Raw genomic sequence first — 24,926 nt, 5'->3', positions numbered from 1 at the left:
CGTCATGGTGGAAATGGCCGGGAACTAACTCACCATTGATCATTGAGCGCTTTCTCCCTCCAGCACAGGACTGGCGAAATTTCCGGGCCCCTTGGATGTGCTCACGTGAGATCTGTAACTTATGACGACCAGGCAGGCGAAAGCACGAGAATAGTGAAGCGGTGGTTCTTTGAAAGAGTCTTGACAAGCCTGACAGCAGGTCTACGGTACTTGGCTGACCGCTGACTGTTCCTGCAGCACATGTCCCCCTCTTGGTTTATTCGTTCAGGGCACATTAGCTTATTCCCCCTCTTTCCTGAAGATTAGTTCTCGTTTTCTTGCCATACTTTATTCAATGAATTCGGGGACAGGTTTGTGAGGGAACATCTATACATGCTTGGCAAATGGCTTTGATAGGATTCGATTTGGCGATTTGGAGTGCATTGAATTCAGGTTGATTCTGTCCCCCATATATGCCCATCTAAATATTGCCGTTTGCGTCTGTAGTTGCCCGAAAGTTTTCTTGACCCCACCCTGAAATGTCACTTGCCCAGCGCCTCTTGCTATTTGCGTGAATAGATAGATAGATACCTTGTTATTAGACGAAGCAACGCTTTGGTAGTTGTGAAGCTTTCATCTGGTAACAGCAATGTCATGTTCTACAATCGGGCGAAGCGAGACTGCTTTGCTTCGGTCGTCATGAAGCGCAGTCGCTGTAAACAACAACGAGATGGAGATCATGAAATATTGTTTACCGAGCTTGTTTTCATTCTCTTTGGGAACAACCAGAAGTGCAAACAAAGCTTCTACTCCATACGTACAACAGCAGAGCTCGGATCTTGCCGCACGTGATAGCTGACAGCATGTTATTATCCTTCTCTACCGAGCCTACATGCAGGTTCTCCGCAGACCGACTCGCGCCCTTGGTTGCAGTCATTGATAAATCCAACCAATCATGCGATATCGGGCCACTTTATCTTGTGCCAAGTTCTCCATGTTTCTTGCCTACGGCACTGGGGCCGAGCGACGCCGGTTGATGCCCGTTGGAGTCTCCTGGGTTAGAACTGCTGCAATCGGTAAGAGGCTTGCCAAGAAGGTCAAGCGAGCGAGCGACCCACGGGCTATGTAGACGTCGGGACGCAGCACGCCTAATTCGGCGATAGTATGTATATAGATGCCCGTTCGCTCTGACTCTGAAAGTGAGAGGATGATTGTCCCTCCATTTCTTTTCTTTTTATGTTGATTAACACTACCAAGATGAAGTTGACGACCCTTCTCAGCATAGCCTTGAGCTACCATACGGCTTTAGTCGGAGCTTGTGGCGGCCATGGCCAGGAACTAAAGCATTGGAGCCAAGAGGAACTCGATGACTTGGAGCGGAAATGGGGAGTCGAGGTATGTAAAATTATGCTCAAGTCTCCAACAATGCTGCCAATGGAAGGAAGACTGTTATGACTGATCACTAACTCGTTGTCTTTATTAGTGGGGATTCACTGGAATTGGCTCTTTTGCTCACCTAAAATATGTCAAGTGCCTGACGACTCCTAGCGAGTTGTTTGATATTGCCATTATTGGCGCGCCTTTTGATACTGCCGTCAGCTATCGTCCTGGTATGTTGTGTGCTCAAGAAAGTCAGATGTACATGTAGCTGATCATGATTGTGGTAACATCAAGGCGCCCGTTTCGGACCTCGCGCAATCCGTCACGCCAGCTCGCGGCAGACGTCCTTTCGAGGTTTCAACCCGCGTGCCAATATCAACCCGTATCAGAACTGGGCTACCATCTTGGATTGTGGCGATATCCCCGTTGTACCTATTGATAATGCCGTTGCCCTGGAGCAAATGACGGCTGCCTTTACCGAACTCGGCTCTCGCCCACCCGTCTCGCAGGTGCATAGCAAGCCCAAGCTAATCACGCTCGGCGGCGACCACAGCTTGGCCCTGCCGGCCCTGCGAGCGCTGAGGCCGTACTATCCCAATCTCCGGGTTCTGCACTTTGACGCCCATCTCGATACGTGGCACCCGGCCAAGTACCCGTCAGCGTGGGAGAGCAAGCAAGCGCATTTCAACCACGGCTCCATGTTCTGGCTTGCGGGCAACGAGGGGCTCGTGTCCAACGTGACATCCAAGCCCAACGTGCACGCCGGCCTGCGTACGCGGCTCTCGGGCGACGACTACAGCGACTACGACGATGATACAGCGCAGAACTGGGTACGCATCAGCGCCGACGACATGGACGACCTGGGCACTGCCGGCGTCGTCCGCTCCATCATGGAGACCCTGGGCACCGAGGATCCCGTCTATCTCAGCCTCGATATTGACGTGCTCGACCCGGCCTTTGCTCCCGGCACCGGCACACCCGAGCCCGGCGGCTGGACGACTCGCGAGCTTATTCGCGTCCTCCGCGGTATTGAGGGTCTCAACCTCGTCGGTGCCGATGTTGTCGAAGTCAGCCCTGCGTACCAGGGCGCTGGAGAGGAGACGGCGCTTGCCGGCGCCCAGGTCGTGTTCGAGGTCCTGAGCAGCATGGTCAAGAAGGGTCGTGAAGGTATGGCGAGAATTGCCGAGACCAAGGATGAAGAACACGACGAGCTGTGAGAGTCGCAGCGGAATACAAAGTTGGGAGACACGGAGGGCGGGTTTGACATGATGTTACGTGGAAAAATTTGCGAGTAGAAGGGACGAGGTTTGATGACTTATGAGTGAAAGATTTAGCAATAGAACAGCCATGTACATTTAACAAGTTGTGGTATGCCTCGAAGTAATAAAGCTCGTATACCTGGGTAGGTAGAAATCGAAAGCAGAAAAAGAAACCCCACTAAATAAAAGAGATGCAAGTAAATAAATACATTACAGTCTCGTCCTTGTGAAACTCAATCGAAGAAGCCCTCATTCAACATTCTGGTCACCGTCTTGTCATCCAGACAGACGTCATCCAATTTTATTTATCCCTTTTTGTTGACGAGTTGTAACGTTCGCGTTTGGCCGCTGCTCCGAAACATCACATACATTGTCACTTTGCCTCTCACAGGGTGAACATACCACCAATGTGGTACAAATTACCTTATCATTCTGCGATTGATATTATATTGAAAACTGGCGGGACTCCATACCACAGACCAAGACGAGCCGGTATAAGAGATACATGTTCCCACGGAAGATTTTGTGGGTGCACCACAAACCACCTACCCACCGTATTCAACCTGTAGAGTCGGCTGTTTTCAAGAGATACCCCCCGCTTTCACTGCACAGCAGGTAAAAGCGTCCAATGACCGGCAAGCACTAAATGAAGCAGCCGGCAAAGATACTATCATACGGAGGATCGATCTGGCAATACTCCAACATGTCTTGGCTAAATACACTGCTTCGGCATTTGTATACACCACCAAGGTGGCATACTTGAGACCTATATATACTCGACTAGATTGATATGGAGCCAGACGGGACTTTTGTACCGTCTTGGTCATTCAATAGCACCGCGCAACCAGGACTGGGTTGAATTGCACAATGTTTCTCAAAATTACATTTTTGGCAGGTCTTTCGGCCATTGTCTTTGCTAGTCCTCTCTCTACACGTGCCACCTGCGACCTTGCTACGCTGCAGGCAGCCACCGACAATTACATTGCAGCGCAGATTGCGGGAGAGGCCACAAAATTGGGCTCAGTCACGGCACAGACAACGTACACGGAGAACTTCAAGGCGGCAGATTTGAGCAAGGGAATTCTGTCGCAGGCATTGGCAATAGCCCACAACCATAGCCTCCACGACACGACGGCCTGCTCAACATACCTTGAGCTCATCATCACCGATGCCAAGCACCCGTCCGTCACGGGCACGCAAATGTACTTTGCGCAAGATGGCAGCGGCATCAACAAGATCGAGACACTCGTGACCGACAAGGGAGATTGGCTGTTTGACGTGGCGGGCACACTCAAGTGGGCCTCGCAGGAGAAATGGGACGAGATCCCCGAGGCACAGAGGGACACGCGCGCCGTCATCCAGGCTGCCGCCGATGCGTATGCCGATATTTTCAACAACAAGAGTGTCGTTGTGCCATGGGGCCAACCTTGTGCACGGCTTGAGGGTGGTTCGGTAAGTGATCAGATACCTGTCGCGTTTTCTTTTCAACAGTGCCACCTATTCTGCATGATCCAAGGACCAAAATCAAGCAGTGAAAAGCTGACATACGATCTCAAGTACACTGGCAAGGGTGAAGCGACTGATCGGTGTGATGTTGGCATCCCTAGCGGCGTCAAGAACACGAATCGACGCTACATTATTGACGAAGCCAAAGGAAGTGTCGACATGTTCATGACGTTTGCAGACAGTCTTCCAGACAGCCATGAGTTTAGGGTGGAAGGAGGAAAGATTCGCTACGTACACACCTTGACGGTTATGAGCTAGTCATAGACGACGAAATAGGAAAGTTTCATGTTGACCAACCTCGTCTTGTGAGGGGTACAAATCTGTTCAAATGAGTATTTTCGTATATTTTTCTGCATGGTGGCTTTCTCAGGAAAGACACTTGAGATTGCCCACCAAAACCGGCAATCCTCTTTTAGCTAGTTCATATCAACCACGCGCAACATTAAATTGTGAAAAGCCTCCATTCGTATGATTTCTCAAAGCCTGAAGCGCGGTAGCAATATCCTTGCCGCCGTGAGCGAGGTCGAAAGAAGTGATCTAAGCATACGCTGCCCAACCAGAATACAGGACCGCAAGATTTCTTTCATCCACCGCCTGGTTGATGAGATCATTGACCGTAGCGGTAACACTCAGCGTTTTACTCAACTTCTTCCTCACGACTTCGAGAGCTCGGTCCGCTTCGCTGGGCTCATTGACCAAGCCGCTGGCCGCTTTCTTTTTGAGATCTAGTACACTCTCGGCAGCTTGATCCGCTCCGGTTTCCTCATCCCGCCTCGTATCTTGAAGTTTGGCCATTCTCACCGGACTAATTGACCAAGAATACAATGGATCGTAACGCAGCACGTCCAGGATTGTCATTATAGAGTAGGTCTCCTCGCGCAATGCATCAAGCGTAAACTCGCAACAGCGACGGAAGATGCCCTCAGTCTTGGTCACACCCATGCCGTCCACAATGTCGCGCGTGAGCCGAAATGGGACCAGCTCAGGCACAGGGAGTACGCGGCCCATTTCAAACGCAACACCCAAGTCAATGTGAACAACCTCGCCAGTGACCGTGTCCAGGAGAATATTGTGGCCGTGGCGATCACCGAGACCAAGAACATGACCAAGAATGGATATCGCTGCCGTTGTTCTCGTGTAATTGGTTCGTTTGGCGTACCACTCGTCTGGGTCGACAAAATGTTCCATAAAGAAGTAGCGCATCACGGGCTGGAATCTGTCCATTACTCTCTTGAAGGTTGCCAATCTTGTCTCGACAGACTTGCTTTGTACTTGTGATATTTCCTTGCGGCAACTTGAGCCCTTGAGGTCTTTGGGATGGTAACGCTCATGCGCTGGCATGAGATACTCATGCAGAGGGGTTGTGTTGGGAACAAACTCAATGAGACCAGAAGAGGCCGTCAAGGGCAGAACCTTGTAAGTGCGAATGCCCAAATTTCTCTGCTGGGTAGATCGATGAAGCTTCAATACCGATGAGGCTGCTGCAAATACTTGCTCCATGATGGCATCCTGACGCAAGTCGTCACTGCCGCCCTTGACCAACTGTTTATAGCGCATTCCATCGCTTCCCACAAGCGTGATAATCTTGGGGGCGCTCACACCCGAGGCGATGGACATGGAGGGGTCAACTTTGGAAACAAGAGGCACCCGAGAGTAGTCTCGATCGGCCACGAGCTCGATTTGGAGAGTTGGCGGTGGTATGCGGTATTCTCTCAGGTCCATAACTAGCCTGTTGCCAGCTGCAACGTCCTTGATCGGCATTTTCTGCCCCGCCTTGTAACGAGTCTCGTTACGATCAACCGCCAACAAGTGGTACGATTTGTTTGTCTTGTCAATGGCGCGCCATTTATCAGACACGTCCGGGTTTTGAGATAGCCTCTTTGCAATTCTTTCTGTGGCTTTCTGTCGAAGAACCGCAATGTCATCTTCCTTGTTGGTACGCGACTTCGTTCCTGACCACACCTGATACATGCCATGATATGGGTGATCCAGACAGATGCGGTAAATGAGCTCAAGCAGGAGCTTTTGGAAAAGATTTTGTCGATCAATGAGTCTTGATGTGAGCTGATTCATGAGCGTGGCAAATTTGCGCGTTGGCACCTTTTCAATGTGTTTCTTCACAGCCTCACTTGTGTAATCCTCGCCAGCACTTTCAAGCCACAGGGCCGTAAAGCGGAGGGCGTCATTGTTGTGCTCGTCAGAGGCCGTAAGCGAGAGGAGATAGTTTTCTAAACTGAGTCGCACAAATTCGCTTCGGCTTTGCTCCACACGGCGAAGCTCTTGGTCATCTAGTTCCAGCCACTGCTTTGCTTTGACTAAATGATTTTGGGCTCGGCGCTTCTGGTCATCAGTTTTGGAGTTTCTTACAATCTGCTGTAACTGCGCAACCTCATCGCTTTTGCCTTGCTTGAGATGTTGGAGACGTGCTAGGTCTTCAAGCCCGTCGGGATTTTGAAGTTGCTCGTCACAGAACCGGGCAAATTGGTGGTATACTCTGCCTGCATCCGGGCCATCAGTCTTTCCCTTGAGATCCTTTAGAGCCGGTTGTAAATAGTTTCGCTGAATGCTCTCGGGCTTTTCCAGCCGTGCCACCGAGACTTGGTGCCCGATTTCGGCAAGAAGGTCGCTTCGACGAACTTCAATGTCCTGCTTCTTGAGATCAGAGTCATCAGCCACGCTTTGCAGCATGCGAATAGACGATACCATCTCCCCGTGGTCCCACAGCGAGTGGGCCACCTCAATTCTTGCGGCTGCATCAATGGTCAGGCCCAAGTCGGCAGCTTGGTCAATGGAATCATTAAGGGCAGTTGCGATATTGAGAGACTCCTGGTGTGCAGAATGAAATCTGTAAACTTTGGATGATGAGAGCAGTGATTGCGCCTCGGCCAGCTTGATCTCTCGAAGATTGACGTCGCCCCTGGGTTGCGTCTGAATGCTCTTACCGAGCATGCTCAAGGTTGTCCAGCGGGTGGATAGCAGATGACTGACATTGTCATACCTTGGATCAATTAGCTTCTCGTTACTTGACAATCCTTTGGGGTCAAAAACTTGAACTCACCTTCCGCTGTTCATCCAGTGTAGTCTGGCATCAAATGTAGATAAGAGATCATTGAGCCCAGATGCAGACGAAATATTGAGTGCATCATCCATTTCAGACAGTGCTGCGAGGGTATTGAGATTGCTTCGAATGTGGGAAGTGGTAGCATCACTCTTGACCAAATTTTGCATTACCTGATGGAAGCCGCCGTGTATGGCATTCGTTACTCTCGCATCGTTGGCTGCCTGGTGGCAACCCTGATAGGCCTTGTATAGTGCTACAGAAGGGTTTTCAGTAGCTGCTGGCACGGGCAGATCCCATATCTCAAGTCTGCGGGCATTGATGAAAGTAGAGTCGACAGCCGCAGACGTTCCATCATGGCCTTGTTGGGCCTGGAGCAGAGAGTGAGACAATCCCGAGAGACCAAGAGTGTTGAGAGTCTTTACAAGATGGCGTTCATCTGATCTTACAGCCACATCTCTCTTTCGTGTGTGACTGTCGAACTGGGCGCCTCGGAAAGCAAGACTTTTTGCACCATCATTCTCATACTCGAGCCGAGCTAGAATATTGCTCAAGTCTGTACCGTCTTGAAGACCATAATATGCATCGGGGTCGTCAATGTTCTCGAATATCTCCAATAACACATCCGTGGATTCCTGGGCCCGGATAGCAGAAGAACGACGTGATTGACGGGACCCCTCATTTGATGACGACTCGACTAGGAGTAGCGCTGTCTTGTGCATGCCACAATGAGTAGCGGCGGCGGCGGCAGTTGCAAGATCTACATCGAGCCACTGAGTGCGATCAGCGATGGAATGCTCTCCAGGAAGCTTTTGTGCCCTCAAGTAGAGTACGGCATTGATAAGAAGACCGAGACGTTCCCTAACAGCAGGTCCTGTTGCCTTGAGCCAGGATTTCATGGCTATGGATAGGTTCTTTTTCGCCAATTGCTGCTTATCTCGTTCGGCTAAAAGAACCAAGTGAATGATGAACGGGAACGCATCTTCGGCGAAACCTTTGACGTGACGTAGGACTTGCGGCAAGGCACCGAGCACGACGTCTTTCTTCACTGACTGAGTCAAGTGTATTGCCAGCTGGCGAGCCCAAAACGGGTCTTCGAGAGCCTCAGGGGCGAACGCAATATTATCGGGTACTGCATCGACCTGCAAATCATCTGACGGTGGTGTACGATATATGGACCAGTCAGAAGTAAGCAGAAGCTGCTCAGAAAGTACAGTCCCACAAGCCTCGGAAAGCACATTGTCCTCTGCGGAAGCCGCCTCTGATACGATGTTTCGCAGAGCAGATTCTGCCAGGCCCGCCGTGAAGCAGTCTGCATCGGACGTCAAGGACTGCAGTAAAGACAGCAATCCCTTTTCAGAGGTTGTACTGCTCGGAGCGTATTGAAGGTGTTTTGCCAATTTCGATTCTCGAAGAAGTGTCTCATCAACATGGCCCGAGGTAGCAAAACTTTTGCCGATAACACGACCGGCCCAAACACGATAGTTTCGATAATCATTGTCTGTGGGTTGGGCATGCAATGTCTTCCAGATAGCCGTAGCGAATTTGGTAGCTTCGATGTCCGAGTAAATGGCATCTTGGCGAGACAAAACAGGCAGTCGGAAATCTTTTGCTAAGATTCGAAGAGCAGATTGGCGTGACGATTCACTAAGTAGCGGGGCTTGGCGGGTCTCATCTTGGAGAATCTCTAGGAGCAATGTGCTCTCATGCGTCCCCCGCTCCGCATTGCCTGAAGACCGAACACTAGCAGCAGACTGTGTGATGGACTTGAATGATGAAAGGTGCTGTTCGTCTCGCAGAGATGGAGATTGGTAATCCTCGAGATACTGACTGAGCCACTTGTGAAACTTTTGCGCTTTGCTCATGGTCGCCTTGAATTGACTTTCCTGAGTAGTGCTTGCCTGGCTTGACTCGAGGAAAACGCGAAGGGAAGCAAGTGTGGACAAGGCGTAGCCAGCTACAAATGAAGGGTTTCTACTCAATGTCGGAAGCCCTCGCATTAGTAAATACTGACTGATGCCAAGGGCGTCATCCGCACTCTCAAGATCAGTCAAATATGGCTGGACCGAGTGTAGCAGCATCTCAAGTGAGTATGATTCGTATGCACACTGACCAGCCAAGCATATCAGGACTCGGACCTTGCGTATCACCGAGCACGCATGCAGAGATCCTAGTGCCGAGTGTCTTGTATTAAACAGCCGCCTCGCTACCGACACTACAAGTGCCGGGGTGAACAGATGCTTCATCTCGTGCTCCGTCCGGCTGCACAAGATGGCAATTTCGCGCGTCAAGTATTTGGCGCGAAAGCATGGCTGTTGATTTCCCGACAGTTCGACATCTGAATGACTCAGTGTCTTGATTTCATCCATGATCTTGGCGGCATATACACAACTGTCGTCCTTGGCCCATGACTTCTCGATGGGGTCTTCTTGATCAATCAGACCAAAAAATGTGCCAATGACATCGGCGAATTCAGTATACACATAGTCGAGGAAGATTTCGCGGCCCAACAACTTTCGAATGCGACTCTCGCCATTCGTATGTTGATCGGACTTTGGCATACTGATATCATACGCCATGCTATATGCCAAGATCTTTGAGAAACACTTCTTGGCAAGCTCTGCTGGCGTTTTCCCAAGTAATTGGGCGAGATTCGCAAAATCCTCATCTTGGCCGCGCATCATCAATATCGCGGCAGCTTCGGGCTGTGCCCGGAGAAGCAGATCCTCAAGGGTTTGGAATCCGAAAATTCCAAAAGGGATGCTCTCAATAGGGTCAGTATTCAACCACGTATATAAGAGCTGAGGCGCAAATAGATCAAAGAGACCTTGTGCGTTTTCGAGCCTGAGACTCAATGCGACATCTTCGAGGCAATATGTCGCATGTCTGGTAGAATCGAGGAGATTTCCCGGGGTTTCGAAAATATGGTAAACGCATCGGCGCAGAAGGGTCGGCCAGTTCTTTGCAAGTTGACTTAGCACATAGAGGCGCAATGATATGCCTTCAGGCACCTCTGGGTCAAGCGGAAGGCTATTGACGACATCAATGCAGTACTGATCATGCGTCTTTAGCACAAATCGGTTGAATATTCGGAAGAGATTGTTTCCGATATAGAACTTGATGGAAATGCTACTATTCTGCAGCATGCTGAAGATTGAGCTGATCGTTGTTGGCAGATTGAATCGCTCAGGGAACTTTTCGTCAATTTCTGTGAGACGGAAAAGAAGTCGTGTAAGGGCGATTTGAGTTTTTGGCGAAAGTAGATTGTTCGTGAGTGCCTTTTCAATAAGAAACTCGTACAGTTGTTCGGCTTCAGAACTCAATTCACTCCTTTCATCAATCCAAATTGGCATAAAGCCTTCAATGGTGTCAATAAAGGCATGCATAGCAACCTCGCAGCTGCAGAAATTCTTCGAGTCGATCAAGTCACCGAAGCGGTGTGTCACGCGCATTGCATCCTCTTGACCAACAACTAGGTCCCCACTAAACAATTCCTTGTTCAATAGGCGGCAGGAGACGAGCTCTTCGTCCGCCAGAGCGAGGAGATCTCTAATATATGCAGATGGAACGAGGCCTATCTGACCTGGATCGAGTTGTATAGCGTGCAAAAACCGTAGTCTCTGCGTCGTATCATGAATGAATGCGCCAGCGTCAAGCAAGGCCGTGTCTCGGCGGCAGATATCAATTGTCCGTGAAGTTGTGCTCGAATGGCTTTCCTGCGTTCCGAAATCCTCGTCCAGATCCATTGTGTCTTCTGCATAAGAGGACGAGTGCTGGGACATTCTTTCGTCAAATTGCGATGAAAGCTCCGAAAAGAAGGCCAGAACCTGGGGATGAGCCTGGTGGATGTCGCTTAGGGCACTGGTAGAGCAGCAAGGAAGGTATGGGCGGACTGTCTTCAAGGTGGTTTCGGAGAATACTTGATTTTCTGACGAGAGCCAAGCAACCTCGAACGCATGTCGAAGCAGCTGTGTGGAAACGACTTCCAAATCCTGAGAATGTCTGGTGTTGAGTTCTGTTGTATAAACCAGTGTGAATGCTATCACAACCAGACAATTGAGTAGACTCCGGAACTTATCAATTGTTATCTGAGACGATCCTTCGCCCTTCTTACTCCAGCTTTCGCACAATGCCTGCAATTCATCGGCTTTAGGGTGCATCAGCTCTGCTATCAGCTTTCGTACGGCATGAGAGTCGGCACTCTCTGCATTCTGGAGAGAATATTGGTTTGGCGAGGCTTTGGTGGGCTTGACAACCATCGCTCGTGGCTCGTCGTCATTGACCAGGAGAAGATATCGTACAATTTCGAGCCGGTCCTGTAGCATGCTCCAATTCTCGACGAGCGGTCCACTGATGAGTTGGGGATGACCCTTCAAGACGAGGCTAGGCAATCCCGACGCGGCTCGGAAAAGATTGATAATGTCTAGGGGGGCGACATGAATTGAGTAAACCGAGACGAAAATGGGATCAGCTGCAGCAGTCAGCGTTTGCATTCAAGACAGCAGCATAGGCGAGCTCTTACCTGGATCCCATCTCAGGAACAACCAGCGAATGACGTGATTGCAGGTGGCGTGGCTGGCACTTGGAAGCCTATAGTTTCTGATTTGTAGTAATTTCGTCATCAGGATGACTGAAGAATCCACTACAACTGATGGGCCGCTGACATCAGCGGCCGTGATGATATTGTTGATGTCATCTGAGATCTCATGATAAGAGAGTAGGTCATTCGAAACAATGGCAGATAGCAAAACGCTTGAAGCACGGCAAGTGGCTGAAATGCTCAGATTCCGTGCTGCCATGTACCATAGCTGTTTCCAAATTGGCAACAGATCCTTGTGCGTAGCAATTTCGGCCGACGCGAGACTAAAGACGGACAGATTAGTTTGCTTGAATCGATATTTGATGCAAGAATCTTGGGTACCTAGCACTGGCAATTGTCGCCCATGTTGACAATTTCGCGTTCTTGTGACCGACGAGACTGGCCATAATTGACAGATTTTCTTCCACGTCGCTGACGGATAAACGAACGTGTGACACAAAAAAGGGTATAAGCTGGAGGGCCATCATGCGCATATTATCTCGAGGCATTTTCAGCTTCTGGTGCAATCTGTTGGAGTCTTGAGCTATCCTTCGTCTCTTTCGCGGGTGTTCATCGTTCTCCTCAACGACGCCATGGTGGGATCGCGACTGCTTCCAAAGTATGGCTTCGAAAATGGCCAAGATGTGGATGACTGCCCATTTTCTCTCGGCCTCGACATTATAGAGACGAAGTGCAAACGTGCCCACTTGAAAGGCGTGAGGGTGTTGAGGCACATTTGAAAAGGTCAAGTCATCCTGTTGGAGCTGGCTACGCCCCTCTCTCTGGGAATATTGATTCCAGAGCATGTCACAAAGCTCCTCCAGCTCCATAACGATACCAGAGTCACCGGACTGCACGAGGTGAGCTACATTGATATGAACATTGAACAGCAGTTTTAATGCTTCGACCTGAATGCTGTTCAGTAGTGCATTCTCCTGTGATGTTGTCTTTGCTTGCCACCACTGCCGAATTAAAGGTAGAATCTCGGCGACGAGCTGGTTGGTTTGTGTCGTGTCTTCGGTCTGTGTTACTTGGACAATGACATTCAGGATGAAAAAGCCGAGCTGTAAGACTGAAGATACTCCAAGAAAACGAAGTCGAATGCATTGCAGGGCGGACGTTTTGATCTTTGCCGAGCGCTTCAAGACGGGTGCATTAGGAGCTGATATCAGTAGGCACAAGCATTCGAGAAGATCGTGCAGGACGGTTTGATGCAAACCATGCCCACCACGCTGACTCGATGATGTTGCTGTCGACCTGAGCGTTGAGCCTGGGTGCGATAATGCTTGCGGTGTTCCAGGGGCCGGAGAATCTCGGGATGGGGTAGCAGTTCCAGCATGCGATTCCAAGTGCCAGTCAATGACCTCGAGAATGAAATCGATGCAATCCAGCCATGTCACGCCACTGTAGGTTGCCAACGACTCTACAACTGAGGGATACGATAACATTGCCAGGAGAGCCCTAACATACTCGAGCAGTAGAGGCTGTAAGTAGCCTTCCTCGGAATCGGGTAGCGTTTGAGTAATATGATCGACGACTGCCGCCAAAGTATTGCGCTTTAGCTTGGTAGAGCCATGATCTAGCACAATACGTATCGCCTCGGCACACTTTGTCAGTCTCGCAGCCGACGTGGATGCTGAAGATCTTCCTCGTTTGGCCTTGAAATAGGCGGTCTTCTCTGTGTTGATGCAGCGAAACAGTGCTTCTAAAGTTCGGTGGTATTCCTTGTCCTTGATTCTGCAAACTCACATTAGTTTCCTTCTACCAAATGGGTGATCTGTTTCTTACGCCTCCACTTGTCTGGTGCGCTTGTCGAATAAGAATATGAGGTCTATGGAATGTCAGACACCGCTAGTAGGAATGAGAGAGACCAGAACCTACTGTCCAAAGCATGCAGCCGATCTCCAGCACCAGCGTCCTCAATCGACTCTTTAATCGCACATTAGCACATGGACAAGATGAATGGATGAGGGCGGCTGAATTACTAATGGCATCTAGCAAATTGTCCACTCGAGGTTTCCGCGTTGCCGCCTTGGGGGCTGGCATGATGGGCAGCGTACAATGAGAAGGGTGATGGCTGCTTCAACTCTACTTCAAAATGCGGAAAGAATGGCACAATTAATCTGCGTGCCGTCAAAAATGCAAACCGGTTGACCTCAACATCAATGGCAGCAATAGACATGTTGCCTTATGGGCCAGAAAAAAAAAAAAAGCCTTATTCGAATGTGCTGTTCAAGGTTGGAGATCTCGAGTTATCTGCTGGTCTTCTGGCGTGACGCGTTGACGCTCATGAATACCTAAACCGTCCGTAGAAATGCGACATCCACAAGCTAGGAGACCTGGAAGAAACACGGCAGACACTGAGGATAGTGAATGGTTCCCAGGTCAAGGACATGAAAGGGAAAAAACAATAACTTGACATGCGAAGAGATTCCAAGTCTCGGTGAGTGAAATGAATCAAATTAACATGAATGTAGTGAGTTGAGTCTACTGGATACGCACCTTCCACAGTGATACTACAGTCTAAAGTGCTGGACGAAGTAAGGTAGGGAGTCATTATTAGCGCCTGCCTTAAATTCAACGTCCAAGTTGCCGCGCGCTGAGGCTCCACTGTCCAGTCAGAGTTGACCTCAGCTGCGGATTCTCAATTCTTTCAGGCGATCATTAGCTGTTTCACCGCCTGCTGGAATCGGCATATTGTTGACAAGCACCCAAGGCTCGCGCGCCCGTTTTGTTCTCCACTTAAAAGTCAGTGCCTCCATTGACGCCCCGTCTTTGCTTGCAGCTTCCTGAGCTTAGCAGAGCTCCCCTGCAGCCAATCGTGGCATCGAAACTTGAACCGCCTGAGATCCCAAGGAAAAAATATCACGGGCGCACATCTCTGAAGTTTCCGACAGGCATAACTGACGAACGGTGCTCTTGCAGCAACACTGCCGGGCTCGCGATCTCTCTAAACGTTCCAAAGACAGCGTACAGCAAACCTACGAAAAGTAGTGGACTGGTCGGCCATCCCACCAACCTGCGTCTTGTTTGAGATCAAAAGGGTGCTCGGCTGGTTCGCAGCGCACCCCTCGACGATTGCGTCACTACAGTGCACCTTGGGCACGCGACGATGCGATAGGATTGATCGAACAAAATGGCTGAAGATGGTTCTGGCGTTCTCGAGGCCCTGCAGTCGCTTCACGGACTCCTGCTCTCCGTCGTCGACCGGCCGAAAGATCAGCGCCTGGACTTGCCCCAGGTCATAGGACCGTCGCTTGATCTTCTCGGAGACAGAATCGCAGCTTTCCTGGACAAGCGCGCAAGAAGCAAGACCAGCCGCGATGCTGTCATCTCGGGTATGTTGCAAGAAAACCGTGTTTTGACGGCGCCCAAACTGACAAAGCAATGTCAACGCAGGAACAATACAAATCGATGGCGAGGAGTACCAGATCACGAAAGAGTTCCAGGAGCTCGCCCTGCAAGTCGCCGATGAGATCGATCTTGACGAGTTGGAAGCATCGCGACTGATACTAGAGACGGAAGACGACGAGCGCTTGCTCGGCCGACCGCGGCGAGAGTGTGCCTTGATCCGCTTCCATCAGCAGAGAAAATACCTGCTCGACTGTGTGCGTCTCCTTCTTGAGTTGTCCAAGATCGATGAGGTCCCGGAAGAGGTCGAGGACTGGTTAGGAGCATACGTTGCCGAACTCATCTTGGGCAGTGTGCCTTCTGCAAAGGCCAGTAAACTCATACCCCGATGCATGGCCGCCATGCGTGACATTCGTGCTTGGCAACAGCGTATCACGGATCAGGTTGCAAAAGCAAACGTTCTCGGCCAGGCGACGTTGGCCGAATTTCGAGAAACAATCGAGTTCTCCCGCATCAGCCTCGTCCAGCAACACGAACTTGTGGCCGTCATTTTGTCGTATGCAGTCGAAAAGCGTGTCGCCACGGCCCAAGATTTCATCGACTTTTTCGGCCTCCTCAAGAACATTGACCGGTATGATTCGTTTACCATTCACTTGTTCCCGGCTCTGGGATCTTTTATCACAATGTTTGGTTCGACCGAGGGCAACGGCGACTTGACCCAAGCTCGAAAGCTCAATGAAACTGTGTGCAAGCAGTCCGATGACGATCCCCGTTCTATTCCTTACTTTCGTGCTGCCGTCAAGTCTTGGTGGCTGGCTGAATACAGCGGCTGGTATGTCGATGATGCAGCTGGATCTCAGCTCCAAGGCATCGATATCGACGCAGAGGATGCCCAGAGGGCGAGGATCTTCACTGAAGCTCTCAAAGACGGTGCCTTTGATCTGCTGATGGCCGTCGTTGCAGACGTACAGTCTTCAGACTGGCAAGACCCGGCCCGTATAGCCATTCGCCAGTGGCTCCAACGTAAAACACCACCTCTACCTGCTGACACGTATTCATTCTCGGATTTTTTCCAAAAGGCACTTGCGAGCCAGGTTGAGATGTTTGTCGATGCTTTCATTTCCAATCTGCCCGACATTCTCCGAAAATTGCGAGTGGAAGAAGATGAACAGCGCCAAATGAACCATGCGCAGGAGCAGGATGTTGACTTGGAGAGATTCTTAATGATCATTGCCTTTTCATATGAAGGCCGCCCAGAAGCAGCGGATGCATTCTGGGGCGACCCCGACAGCCATCTAGCGGGATTTCTTCAATGGGCATCCAGACGCGCCTCTACGCCACTTGTCAGTGCTTTCTGTGAAATGCTGCAATCCCTCTCCGAGGACGCTGAATCGGCCACCTCGGCGCACGAATTCTTGTTGGATGACGGATTTCATGCGTCTGGAAAGATGCGGAAGAACCTGTCACTTACTTGGCCCCAAATCTTTAAAGAACTGGATTTCTTCACTAAAAAGATTCGCGAGAAACAAAATGCACCACCGCAACCTCAAGGTTTCAAGGCCGGGAGATTCAATCATGAGCCCGTTGAGGCGGAATTGGAATCAGCAATGATGCTCGAGTGTTACCTTCGGCTCATTGCCAAAGTCGCTTCAAACAGTGAGGCGGCACGTCTGTTCCTCCTTGACCACCAGAATCCCAACCTACTCGACCTTGTCTTCACCCTGGTTAGTAGCCATGTCCCTGGACGCCTGAGAGCATGTGCATTCAACGCAGTCAGCGCCCTGCTCTCACGGAAAACTCTGGAGCAGAGCTTTGCCATTTGGAGTGAGCTTGATGCTTGTCTTAGCGGGGCCTTTATTCCGCCTAGCACTAGCAAGGCCACCGCAATTCCTCAGTCTCCAGCTCTGATCATGGAGTCTCTTTTTGAAGAAATGAGCCCGCGCTTTGAGGAAGTAGGCTCCTTCATCCAGCTGCTCTCGGCCTTGTCGTCCCTTCCTGAAGGATATGAATTGAGGGACACGCTACCATTTTCGGAAAGCCTGGGCGCTGCCACCAGAGTCCGTCCTGGTATTGAGCCGTTTATTGATTTTGCGTTGGGTCACGTATTTGGCATTAGGTCGCAGGACTCTTCAGATGTCCCCCAACAGCGCATCCTACGGTACCAGTGCCTAGAATTCGCACTCACCTGCCTCACAATCTTCAACGAGGATCTGATCATATTTGCAAACGAGACGACGATCCCTGTCGACTCTGCCATTGCACCAAAAGATCTAGCAACCTACGTGACACTTCATCCATTCGCACGAGTCATGGATTGGATGTATGATGCAACTTTTATGAAGACACTCCTCAGCACCATTCACCAAGAACCATCCGACGTTGGCAGTGCAGCACCGGACTCACCACTGCTTCTTAGCATTCTTCGGGCAGTGGAACTCATCACCAAGGCCCTGGAACTGCAACCGACATACTTGAATCTTGTTCGGCCTTTGGTGAAATCACAATCACGAGCCGGCGGCCGATCCATGTTTACGCCACTATCAAATTTCGCATTTGGAAGCATCGAGGATGGCCTCATGACGAGTTTGAACATCATCTCCGACCTCGGCAGTTACTGCGGCATCGGACATACTGATCTCACACTTGCAAGTTTGAAGTTGCTGCAAAAGATCTCTACCTCGTCCATAATCATCTCTGCATGGCAGCACGGGTCGGAAAGGCCATCTCGCCGCAACAAGGCGATCGTGGCTTTGGAGGACAATGGGTTCGCCGAGTCTATCGCGGGGTCATTTATTTCCGAGATGGGAGCACCTCTAGACATGTTTAGACAGGCAGATTCGGCGAGCTACCAAACAAAAGTCTACATATTAGACTTTTTGTATTCTTGCATTCGGGCGAATCCTGATCGGCCGACGGTAGCTCACCTACTACTGGGCTTTCACTGCAATGCAACCACAATCGACATTGCTCCCGGCAGTCCCTTTACCCAGGGCACCTCCTTGTTTCATTCAATTCTCGGAATACCTGTCGAACTTCCCATCACGGACGAGCAGGGATGCGTCCGGACGTGGCTCATTGATCTCAAGTACAAGGCTATGCGCATATTCCAGGCGCTATGGTCCTCCCGCTTGTCGTCTCAGCTCGTCCTCGACCAGTTGAGGGAGAATGATTTCTTGTTTCACCTTTTGCTGCAAGGGCTAGTTGTACAGCCAAGCTCATTGTGGGATGGATTGGAGCCGGCAGGACCAGATTTCCTCATTGCTCCCGCTTCGCATGGCTACGTAGACTACCTCTCAATTCGGGCAATGGCTTTGGAATACATAACCCACGAGGTGTGTAGCGTGTCGCAAAGTCAATTGCCTGCACTCAAGAGGCGAGTTTTCGACGCTCTTAGTGGCCAGATTCCCGTGGACGGTGGCGAAGCTATCCCAGTTGCCTCCATATTCGAATTCCACGATTTCCTGCCGCAAGAAACACAATTTGTCACCGACCCCCCTGAGCTCAAGACATACAGAGATCTTGATATCCGAGTCTGTCTAGAGGCCGACGTAGATGGGGATGCCTTGTACAACTTGAACAGGGTCAAGGAGATCATACATCTGAAGAGAAACGCCACCCAATTGCCAGGCCAAATCGTATCGCAGCAAGACTTGGCTCCTATTGAAGTGGAAGAAGAGCAAATACAGCTATATGCTGCGTATCTGAATCGTTTCAAACAGGTCAATACCCGCAATCACAAAGTCCTAAACGCATGGACAAAGCTATTGATGATTATGACCGAAACCAATGATTTCAAGGGCACCAACAGGGTGTCATTCATCTTGCAAGTCCTGCAAGCTATCCTCCCAAGCCTCGAAATGTATGGATTGGAAAATCCCACTGCGGCCTTTGAACTCGTTCGGTTAGCCAAGGTTCTTATCTTCAACCTGGACTTTAGTTTGATGTCTGGCGGCGACAAGCAGAGCCGGGCTATTGGCAGCCTAGTGAGCGACAAGCTTTTCCAGCTCTTCCAGATTTCTCTCAACGCTGTCGCCAAATGGTCTGGCACTGCTGAGCTACGGACGCTTTACTACAGCATATGCTACCGTTACATTACCGCTCTTGTTGACCACGGATCGGGCTTATTGTCAGGCCGCCAGAAGACGGCCAAGACAATTCAAGTATTCGGCGAAAGGCTCATGAACGTTCTATGCGACGACGCTTCCGGCGGTGACGCTGCTTGCCAGACCGCAGCTCTGATCTTGCTGGGTACACTAGTCAACCTGGGAAGAAACGAAAGCGACAATTATGTCGTCGATATGCTCAATCGGCTCAACTTTATTGGCGTTCTCGTCGACTCATTGCGCCACCTCATGGATGACTGGATGCAGGTGAATGGAAGTGGTAAGAATCAAGAAACAAAACTGCCTCTCGGTGTCCAGATCTAATCAAATACTTGCAGGAAACTCTGATCAGTTAAACTACCAAAACGCCAAGCTTGCGCTCCTGTTGCAATTATGCCAGACACGCGAGGGCGCCAAGAATGTCCTGCATGCCAACTTGTTCCGCTCCATAGAAGCATCGGGCTTGTTTGCGGCGGACCCAGAGCTGCAAGTCGACCCATCTGACTACAAGGCACTCGAGAAGCATTACGCCCTGCTCGTCAAGGTATCGCGCATAATCGGAGCCGCTATCGTCAGCCGCGGGTCTCACAACGTCGGGCAGGGTAGACGATTCCTGACTGAGCATAGAATGCTGGTTATGCACGTGCTCAAACGATCAGCAGGAATCGGTAATGGCACTGGAAAGATGGAGGCAGTGCTGGACGATAAGATTCAAGATCTGGCCGAGGCACTAATGGTGATCATTATGGCCACTGGATTCCTAGAGGTACGTGTGTTTGTGCAAAAGTCTTTTCCGCCTTGTCAGCTGGTGAGCCTGAGCTGACATGTTTTGCCCCACAGTTTGAGAGCGAGGCATATCAGCCTCCCGAGACCACCAGCACACCGGTGCTTTTCCATTGAGGACCGGACGTGAATGAAGCAACTACGAAATCAGGTGCTTTTGATGATAATTTGGCAGTAGCATTCTAGATAGACCGGCACTCAAAAAGCTCGAGTCCTTTTATTGCATGATGTGGCTGGACGGCGTTCACGGGGATGGAAAGTCAATTCGAGATGTTGGTTTGGCAATATGCCCATGTAGGACTTGTAGTCTCAGTCGCATGACATTTACATTATACAAAGATGATATTCATACGACACACAAGATATAGTCAATGATGCTGGATATGGTCCAAGACTATCGAAATTAGTCAAGAAAATTTCCTTCAACGGCGCTCCATATTCGTTGCTCTGGATCGCGCAAATCCGCAAATCACGACTTTTGAACGTCCAACAGACCAGACTAGCATGGACGCATTTCCAGAAGGATTGCGCAAGCGAACAAGGTATGGCATCAAGCGGCTTGTCCAGATATGCAGACCGACGGTCATTGGCTGTGCAAATCGATATTGGTGAGTCGGAACAAGGGGGTCAGCCGGATGAACCTCCACTGGTTCTGCCTTGGCATCTTGGCGGAACGGAACAGCTAGCCAGTACGGTTCTAACGGGCGATTCTGTGGCGTTTTCTAGGCCTCCCCTGGTAGAGGGACCCTTGCTGGATGGAGAAGCTGCAAATGGGAGAGCGGCAGTACTGTGCACGAGTTGCGGAACTTTTGGCCTGGCGTCGAGACTCGAGTATGTGTTTGATCATACGTTTGTCCAACCGTTACATACACTTTACTCGGGCGCAATAGCAGTGGATTGGATGCAGCTCGGATGTGGCCGCATAGCAAGGTTCCGCCGCAGCTCGCGGGGCATTCCGCATACGTACCGCCTACAGCCCCGTACGTGCGTATTTAGAAGAGTGATTGATTTATTGATCGATGCACCATGAGTGAAAAGTGGCAGCAAGCTCATGTTGCAGTTATCTATACATACGCAAGGCTTCTTTTTTTGCACGCCATGCCAAGAAGATAGATGATGAAAGCCAAATGACCGTAGGACACAAAAAGCAAGTACAAGCCGACATCTCAAAGCTTACACTCCACCACACGGAAACCGGGACACGGATAGCAGGAATGGTGGAAGTGCAATCGGGTTTGGAGTGCAAATATGTACTATGTACGTGATACACACACTACAAAAACCTTAGAGGCTTGGTATTTGCAAGGGCACGCGAGTCGAGCGCGATTGGTTCAAGCCATTTTTCCTCCGCCACGATTTGGATTGACTCTTTATCAAGTCAAGGCCAAGGGGGAAAAAACCGTTTTGTTACTCCCGCGCAATTGGTCACGCGATTAGATAGGTAGGGCTCTCGGCGATATGGACTCTTGGCAGCGTACTACAATACGTAGAGCAAATAATCCAAAGAGAGAGAGGAGAACGCCTAGGCCGCCATACAGAGCTTAATAAGTGATACTGAGCAAATTGGAGTGACAAATGGAGTTGAGAGATAAGACTGCAAGGGCAACAATTGCGGAGTACCACATACCTTGCCCACGCATGGTCTCCATGCTGGAGTCTGGAGGTACAAGCGGCTTTCCCCCATGTTCTATCAAGCGCAGCACAACAGTTACAACAGCAGCTCAGTCAGGCGGCTTGGGGAAACGATGGAGGCTCTTGGCGACGCATGCTAGTTTCCCACGGCCATGGGTTGGGATGGGATGAATGGTTTGGTTGACTGATTGATTTGCGCAAATGGTTCTTTGATCCAAAACGGGCGAGGGTCCCCGAATTTTTGAGCTCTTCATAAGACGGACCTGGTTCGCACTTCAACCGAGGCCTCGAGAGGAAACAAACGGCTTGGACTCGTTGTTTTGTTTCTTCCCTTTGCGCTTTCCCAAGTGTGACTGCCGGGCCGTTTGCAACGTTCCAGGATAAAGCAGCAGAAGAAGATCACCAGCTCAGGTCTTGGTGCTTCTGAAAGCTTCAATCAAAGGGCGGAATCAGTCAAGAGATTCGGTTCAGTTCAGCTCCAAGTTGAAAAGGGCGCCTCAGCTGTGAACTTGTCTCACACACTCAACATTACATACCAGCACAGCAGCCCTTAAGCTCATCGGTCCTTGCTGCAACTACCGGCGCAAGCTTTGCCAGAGTTTTGCGACTCTGTAATCTTCTTTTCTGTATCTCATTTAAATACAGAAGAGTCGTTGGGCACAAGCTCGACCCTTTTTGTTTTTTTTATCCCCACACGCAAACAGCAAAACACACGACACCGTCAAGATGCAGCGCTCGTCCTCGTCCGACAAGGTGCCGCCGCACTACGATGCCGAAAAGACGGCGTACCACTCCAGCGCCGGCGACGATGTGACTGGCCACATTCGCGGTCTCGAGACTTCAGCCGAGACGGCGCTACACCGTGGACTCAAGGCTCGCCACATTACCATGATTGCCATTGGCGGTGCCATTGGCACCGGTCTGATCATTGGTACCGGCAAGGCGCTCGCCCAGGCCGGTCCCGGTTCCGTCTTCATCAGCTACACCCTCGTCGGCTTCATCGTCTTTCTCGTCATGGCCGCTCTTGGTGAAATGGCCGCTTGGTTGCCCATGAGCGCTGGTTTTACTGGTTATGCGACTCGTTTCTGCGATCCCAGTCTGGGTTTTGCATTGGGATACTGGTGAGTTTTTCTAATTTTCCTTCTCTGCTCATGTGAACGTTTTAAAGTCGGTCCATGCGTGTCGCTGCAGCGTCCACTATTATGGTGGTTCGCCGGCTGTTGGTGGAGGCGTTTGCCCCAGGTTTTAGTGGCCAATGCCGCTATAATCAGGGACCTACAGGCGACTCGTGTGGAGGCTGACAGGTGTACCAACCTTACCGCTGAAACAAGATGGATTTCATCGCATGAACCTAAATCCATATAGAGAAATCAAGATTTACTGATAGTCATCCGCAACTCTAGTTATTGGTTCAAATACATCATTGTTACGCCCAATCAGCTTACTGCTTTTGCTCTGGTGATGCAGTATTGGGTCGACCGCGAAAGAGTCAATCCCGGTGTATGGATCGCCATCATCTTGGTTGTCATCATTATTATCAACTATTTTGGCATCAAGTTCTTTGGTGAATTCGAGTTCTGGCTCTCCAGTTTCAAGGTCGTCACTATTTGTGGTGTAATTATTCTGACTCTGGTGCTCGCTCTCGGTGGTGGTCCCGACCACGACCGCAAGGGTTTCCGATACTGGCAGGAACCTGGGTGAGTCTCATGGTTGCCCGCCGCGCTGTTCTTCATCCTAACATTTCACAGTGCTTTCAAGCCTTATATTAAAGAAGGAAGTGCTGGCAAGTTTCTTGGATTCTGGTCCACCATGGTCACGGCCACCTTTGCCTTCCTGGGAACCGAGTTGGTTGGAGTGACGGTGGGAGAGGCCCAAAACCCTCGCAAGACGATCCCTCGCGCCATTCGTCTGACCTTCTTCCGTATTCTCATCTTTTACGTTCTTTCGGTCTTGCTGATTGGCATGTGTGTGCCCTACAACTCCAAGGAGCTCGTTTTTGCCAACTCTTCCACCTCCAACGCTTCCGCCTCGCCCTTCGTGGTCGCTATCAAGCTGGCTGGTATCAAAACTCTGGACCACATCCTCAATGCCTGCATCCTGCTCTTCGTCTTCTCAGCATGCAACTCTGATTTGTACATTGCCAGTCGTACGCTATACGGTCTGGCCTCTGATGGTGATGCGCCCGCCATCTTCCGCCGCACCAACAAGGACGGTGTTCCGCTGTACGCTCTTGGGTTCTCGGCCTGTTTCTGTCTTTTGGCCTTCATGAACGTGTCGGATGACTCCAAGACCGTCTTTACCTACTTTGTCAACCTGACGACCATCTTTGGTCTCCTGACCTGGATCTCCATTCTCGTCACCCACATCTCGTTCCGCCGGGCCCGCAAGGTTCAGGGCATCCCCAATAGTGCCATGCCTTACAACGCCCCGCTGGGCATCTGGGGCTCTTACGTCGCCCTGTTCCTCTGCATCCTGATTGCCTTGACCAAGAACTTTGACGTTTTCGTCGGCGATTTCAAGACCAAATACCCCACATTCATCACTGGATACCTCGGAATTCCCATCTACCTCATCTTGATCTTTGGACACAAGTTCTCTACCAAGAGCAAGCGCGTTCGTCCCCACGAGTGCGACTTCTATACCGGCAAGGATATTATCGATCGTGAGGAGGAGGCTTTCCTTGCGGCTCAGGCGGCCAAGAAGCTTGAGAAGCCAACCAGCGCTGGTGCCAAGTTCTACAGGAGATATGTGTCGTGGCTGTTCTAGATTGGCTCAGTCCACTGCAGCAGGAATCGCGAGCACCAATCAAGCATGCATACATTGTATGAATCGATATGAAGCAATGAAATTGAGAGTTTTCAAAGTGACGCTTACACTTGAAAAGCATATTTATGAGATAGGCGAAATTAATCAATGATACCACCCAAATTTGTTTTCCATGAGCATCAAGATCTATCATCACTTGTTTCTGGATATCCTTGAGCAAAACAGAAAACGAAATAACTTTGTGCTAAATTAGTGCCATGTACTCGTAGGCATAGTATTACCTAACCGTCCGCTTCTCCATCAAGTGCCCAAAATCTTTTTAGCCTTTCCACGAACAGAATCTGGTTATTTTGTCAGAATAATCGTGCATCAGTTGAAGGTACGGAGCACCAGAGAGCAAACTGTTGAAAAACCGCGATTTTAGCCTTAAACGCTCACTCCTCCGTGGCTATAATAAGAAAGTTACTATATATTAAATTATGATATTTAAAGGAAAAAAAAAATTACTCTCTTTTTTTTTCTTCTCTTCC

At 50.3% G+C, this 24,926-nt stretch overlaps 5 protein-coding genes across 5 annotated transcripts; 4 read left to right on the top strand and 1 right to left on the bottom strand.

Moving 5' to 3' along the window:
- Nucleotides 1-1,236: 1,236 nt before the first annotated feature.
- Nucleotides 1,237-2,576, top strand: PFICI_12170 (agmatinase 2; the record flags this gene model as incomplete). Its single annotated transcript, XM_007840751.1, has 3 exons — nt 1,237-1,374; nt 1,463-1,589; nt 1,654-2,576. The coding sequence occupies 3 exons, from the start codon at nt 1,237-1,239 to the stop codon at nt 2,574-2,576; spliced, it is 1,188 nt and encodes a 395-aa protein (XP_007838942.1).
- Nucleotides 2,577-3,485: 909 nt separating this feature from the next.
- On the top strand, nt 3,486-4,382 carry PFICI_12169 (uncharacterized protein; the record flags this gene model as incomplete). The annotated part of the gene is made up of 2 exons (XM_007840750.1): nt 3,486-4,070; nt 4,176-4,382. 2 exons carry the CDS (start codon nt 3,486-3,488, stop codon nt 4,380-4,382), a joined length of 792 nt encoding a protein of 263 aa, XP_007838941.1.
- Nucleotides 4,383-4,661: 279 nt separating this feature from the next.
- On the bottom strand, nt 4,662-13,807 carry PFICI_12168 (uncharacterized protein; the record flags this gene model as incomplete). The annotated part of the gene is made up of 7 exons (XM_007840749.1): nt 4,662-7,122; nt 7,183-11,653; nt 11,705-12,045; nt 12,104-13,498; nt 13,550-13,592; nt 13,643-13,690; nt 13,747-13,807. 7 exons carry the CDS (start codon nt 13,805-13,807, stop codon nt 4,662-4,664), a joined length of 8,820 nt encoding a protein of 2,939 aa, XP_007838940.1.
- A 1,090-nt stretch (nt 13,808-14,897) lies between these two features.
- Nucleotides 14,898-20,115, top strand: PFICI_12167 (uncharacterized protein; the record flags this gene model as incomplete). Its single annotated transcript, XM_007840748.1, has 4 exons — nt 14,898-15,099; nt 15,161-19,495; nt 19,554-19,981; nt 20,056-20,115. The coding sequence occupies 4 exons, from the start codon at nt 14,898-14,900 to the stop codon at nt 20,113-20,115; spliced, it is 5,025 nt and encodes a 1,674-aa protein (XP_007838939.1).
- Nucleotides 20,116-22,356: 2,241 nt separating this feature from the next.
- PFICI_12166 (Dicarboxylic amino acid permease) lies at nt 22,357-24,396 on the top strand (the record flags this gene model as incomplete). Its single annotated transcript, XM_007840747.1, has 3 exons — nt 22,357-22,751; nt 23,034-23,327; nt 23,379-24,396. The coding sequence occupies 3 exons, from the start codon at nt 22,357-22,359 to the stop codon at nt 24,394-24,396; spliced, it is 1,707 nt and encodes a 568-aa protein (XP_007838938.1).
- Nucleotides 24,397-24,926: the final 530 nt, after the last annotated feature.

This window comes from Pestalotiopsis fici (assembly GCF_000516985.1).
Source record: "Pestalotiopsis fici W106-1 unplaced genomic scaffold PFICI_Scf_9, whole genome shotgun sequence".
NCBI classification, from domain to species: Eukaryota; Fungi; Ascomycota; class Sordariomycetes; order Amphisphaeriales; family Sporocadaceae; genus Pestalotiopsis; species Pestalotiopsis fici.
Note: the sequence above shows the minus strand (reverse complement) of the source record. Positions and strands in the feature narration are given on the sequence as shown.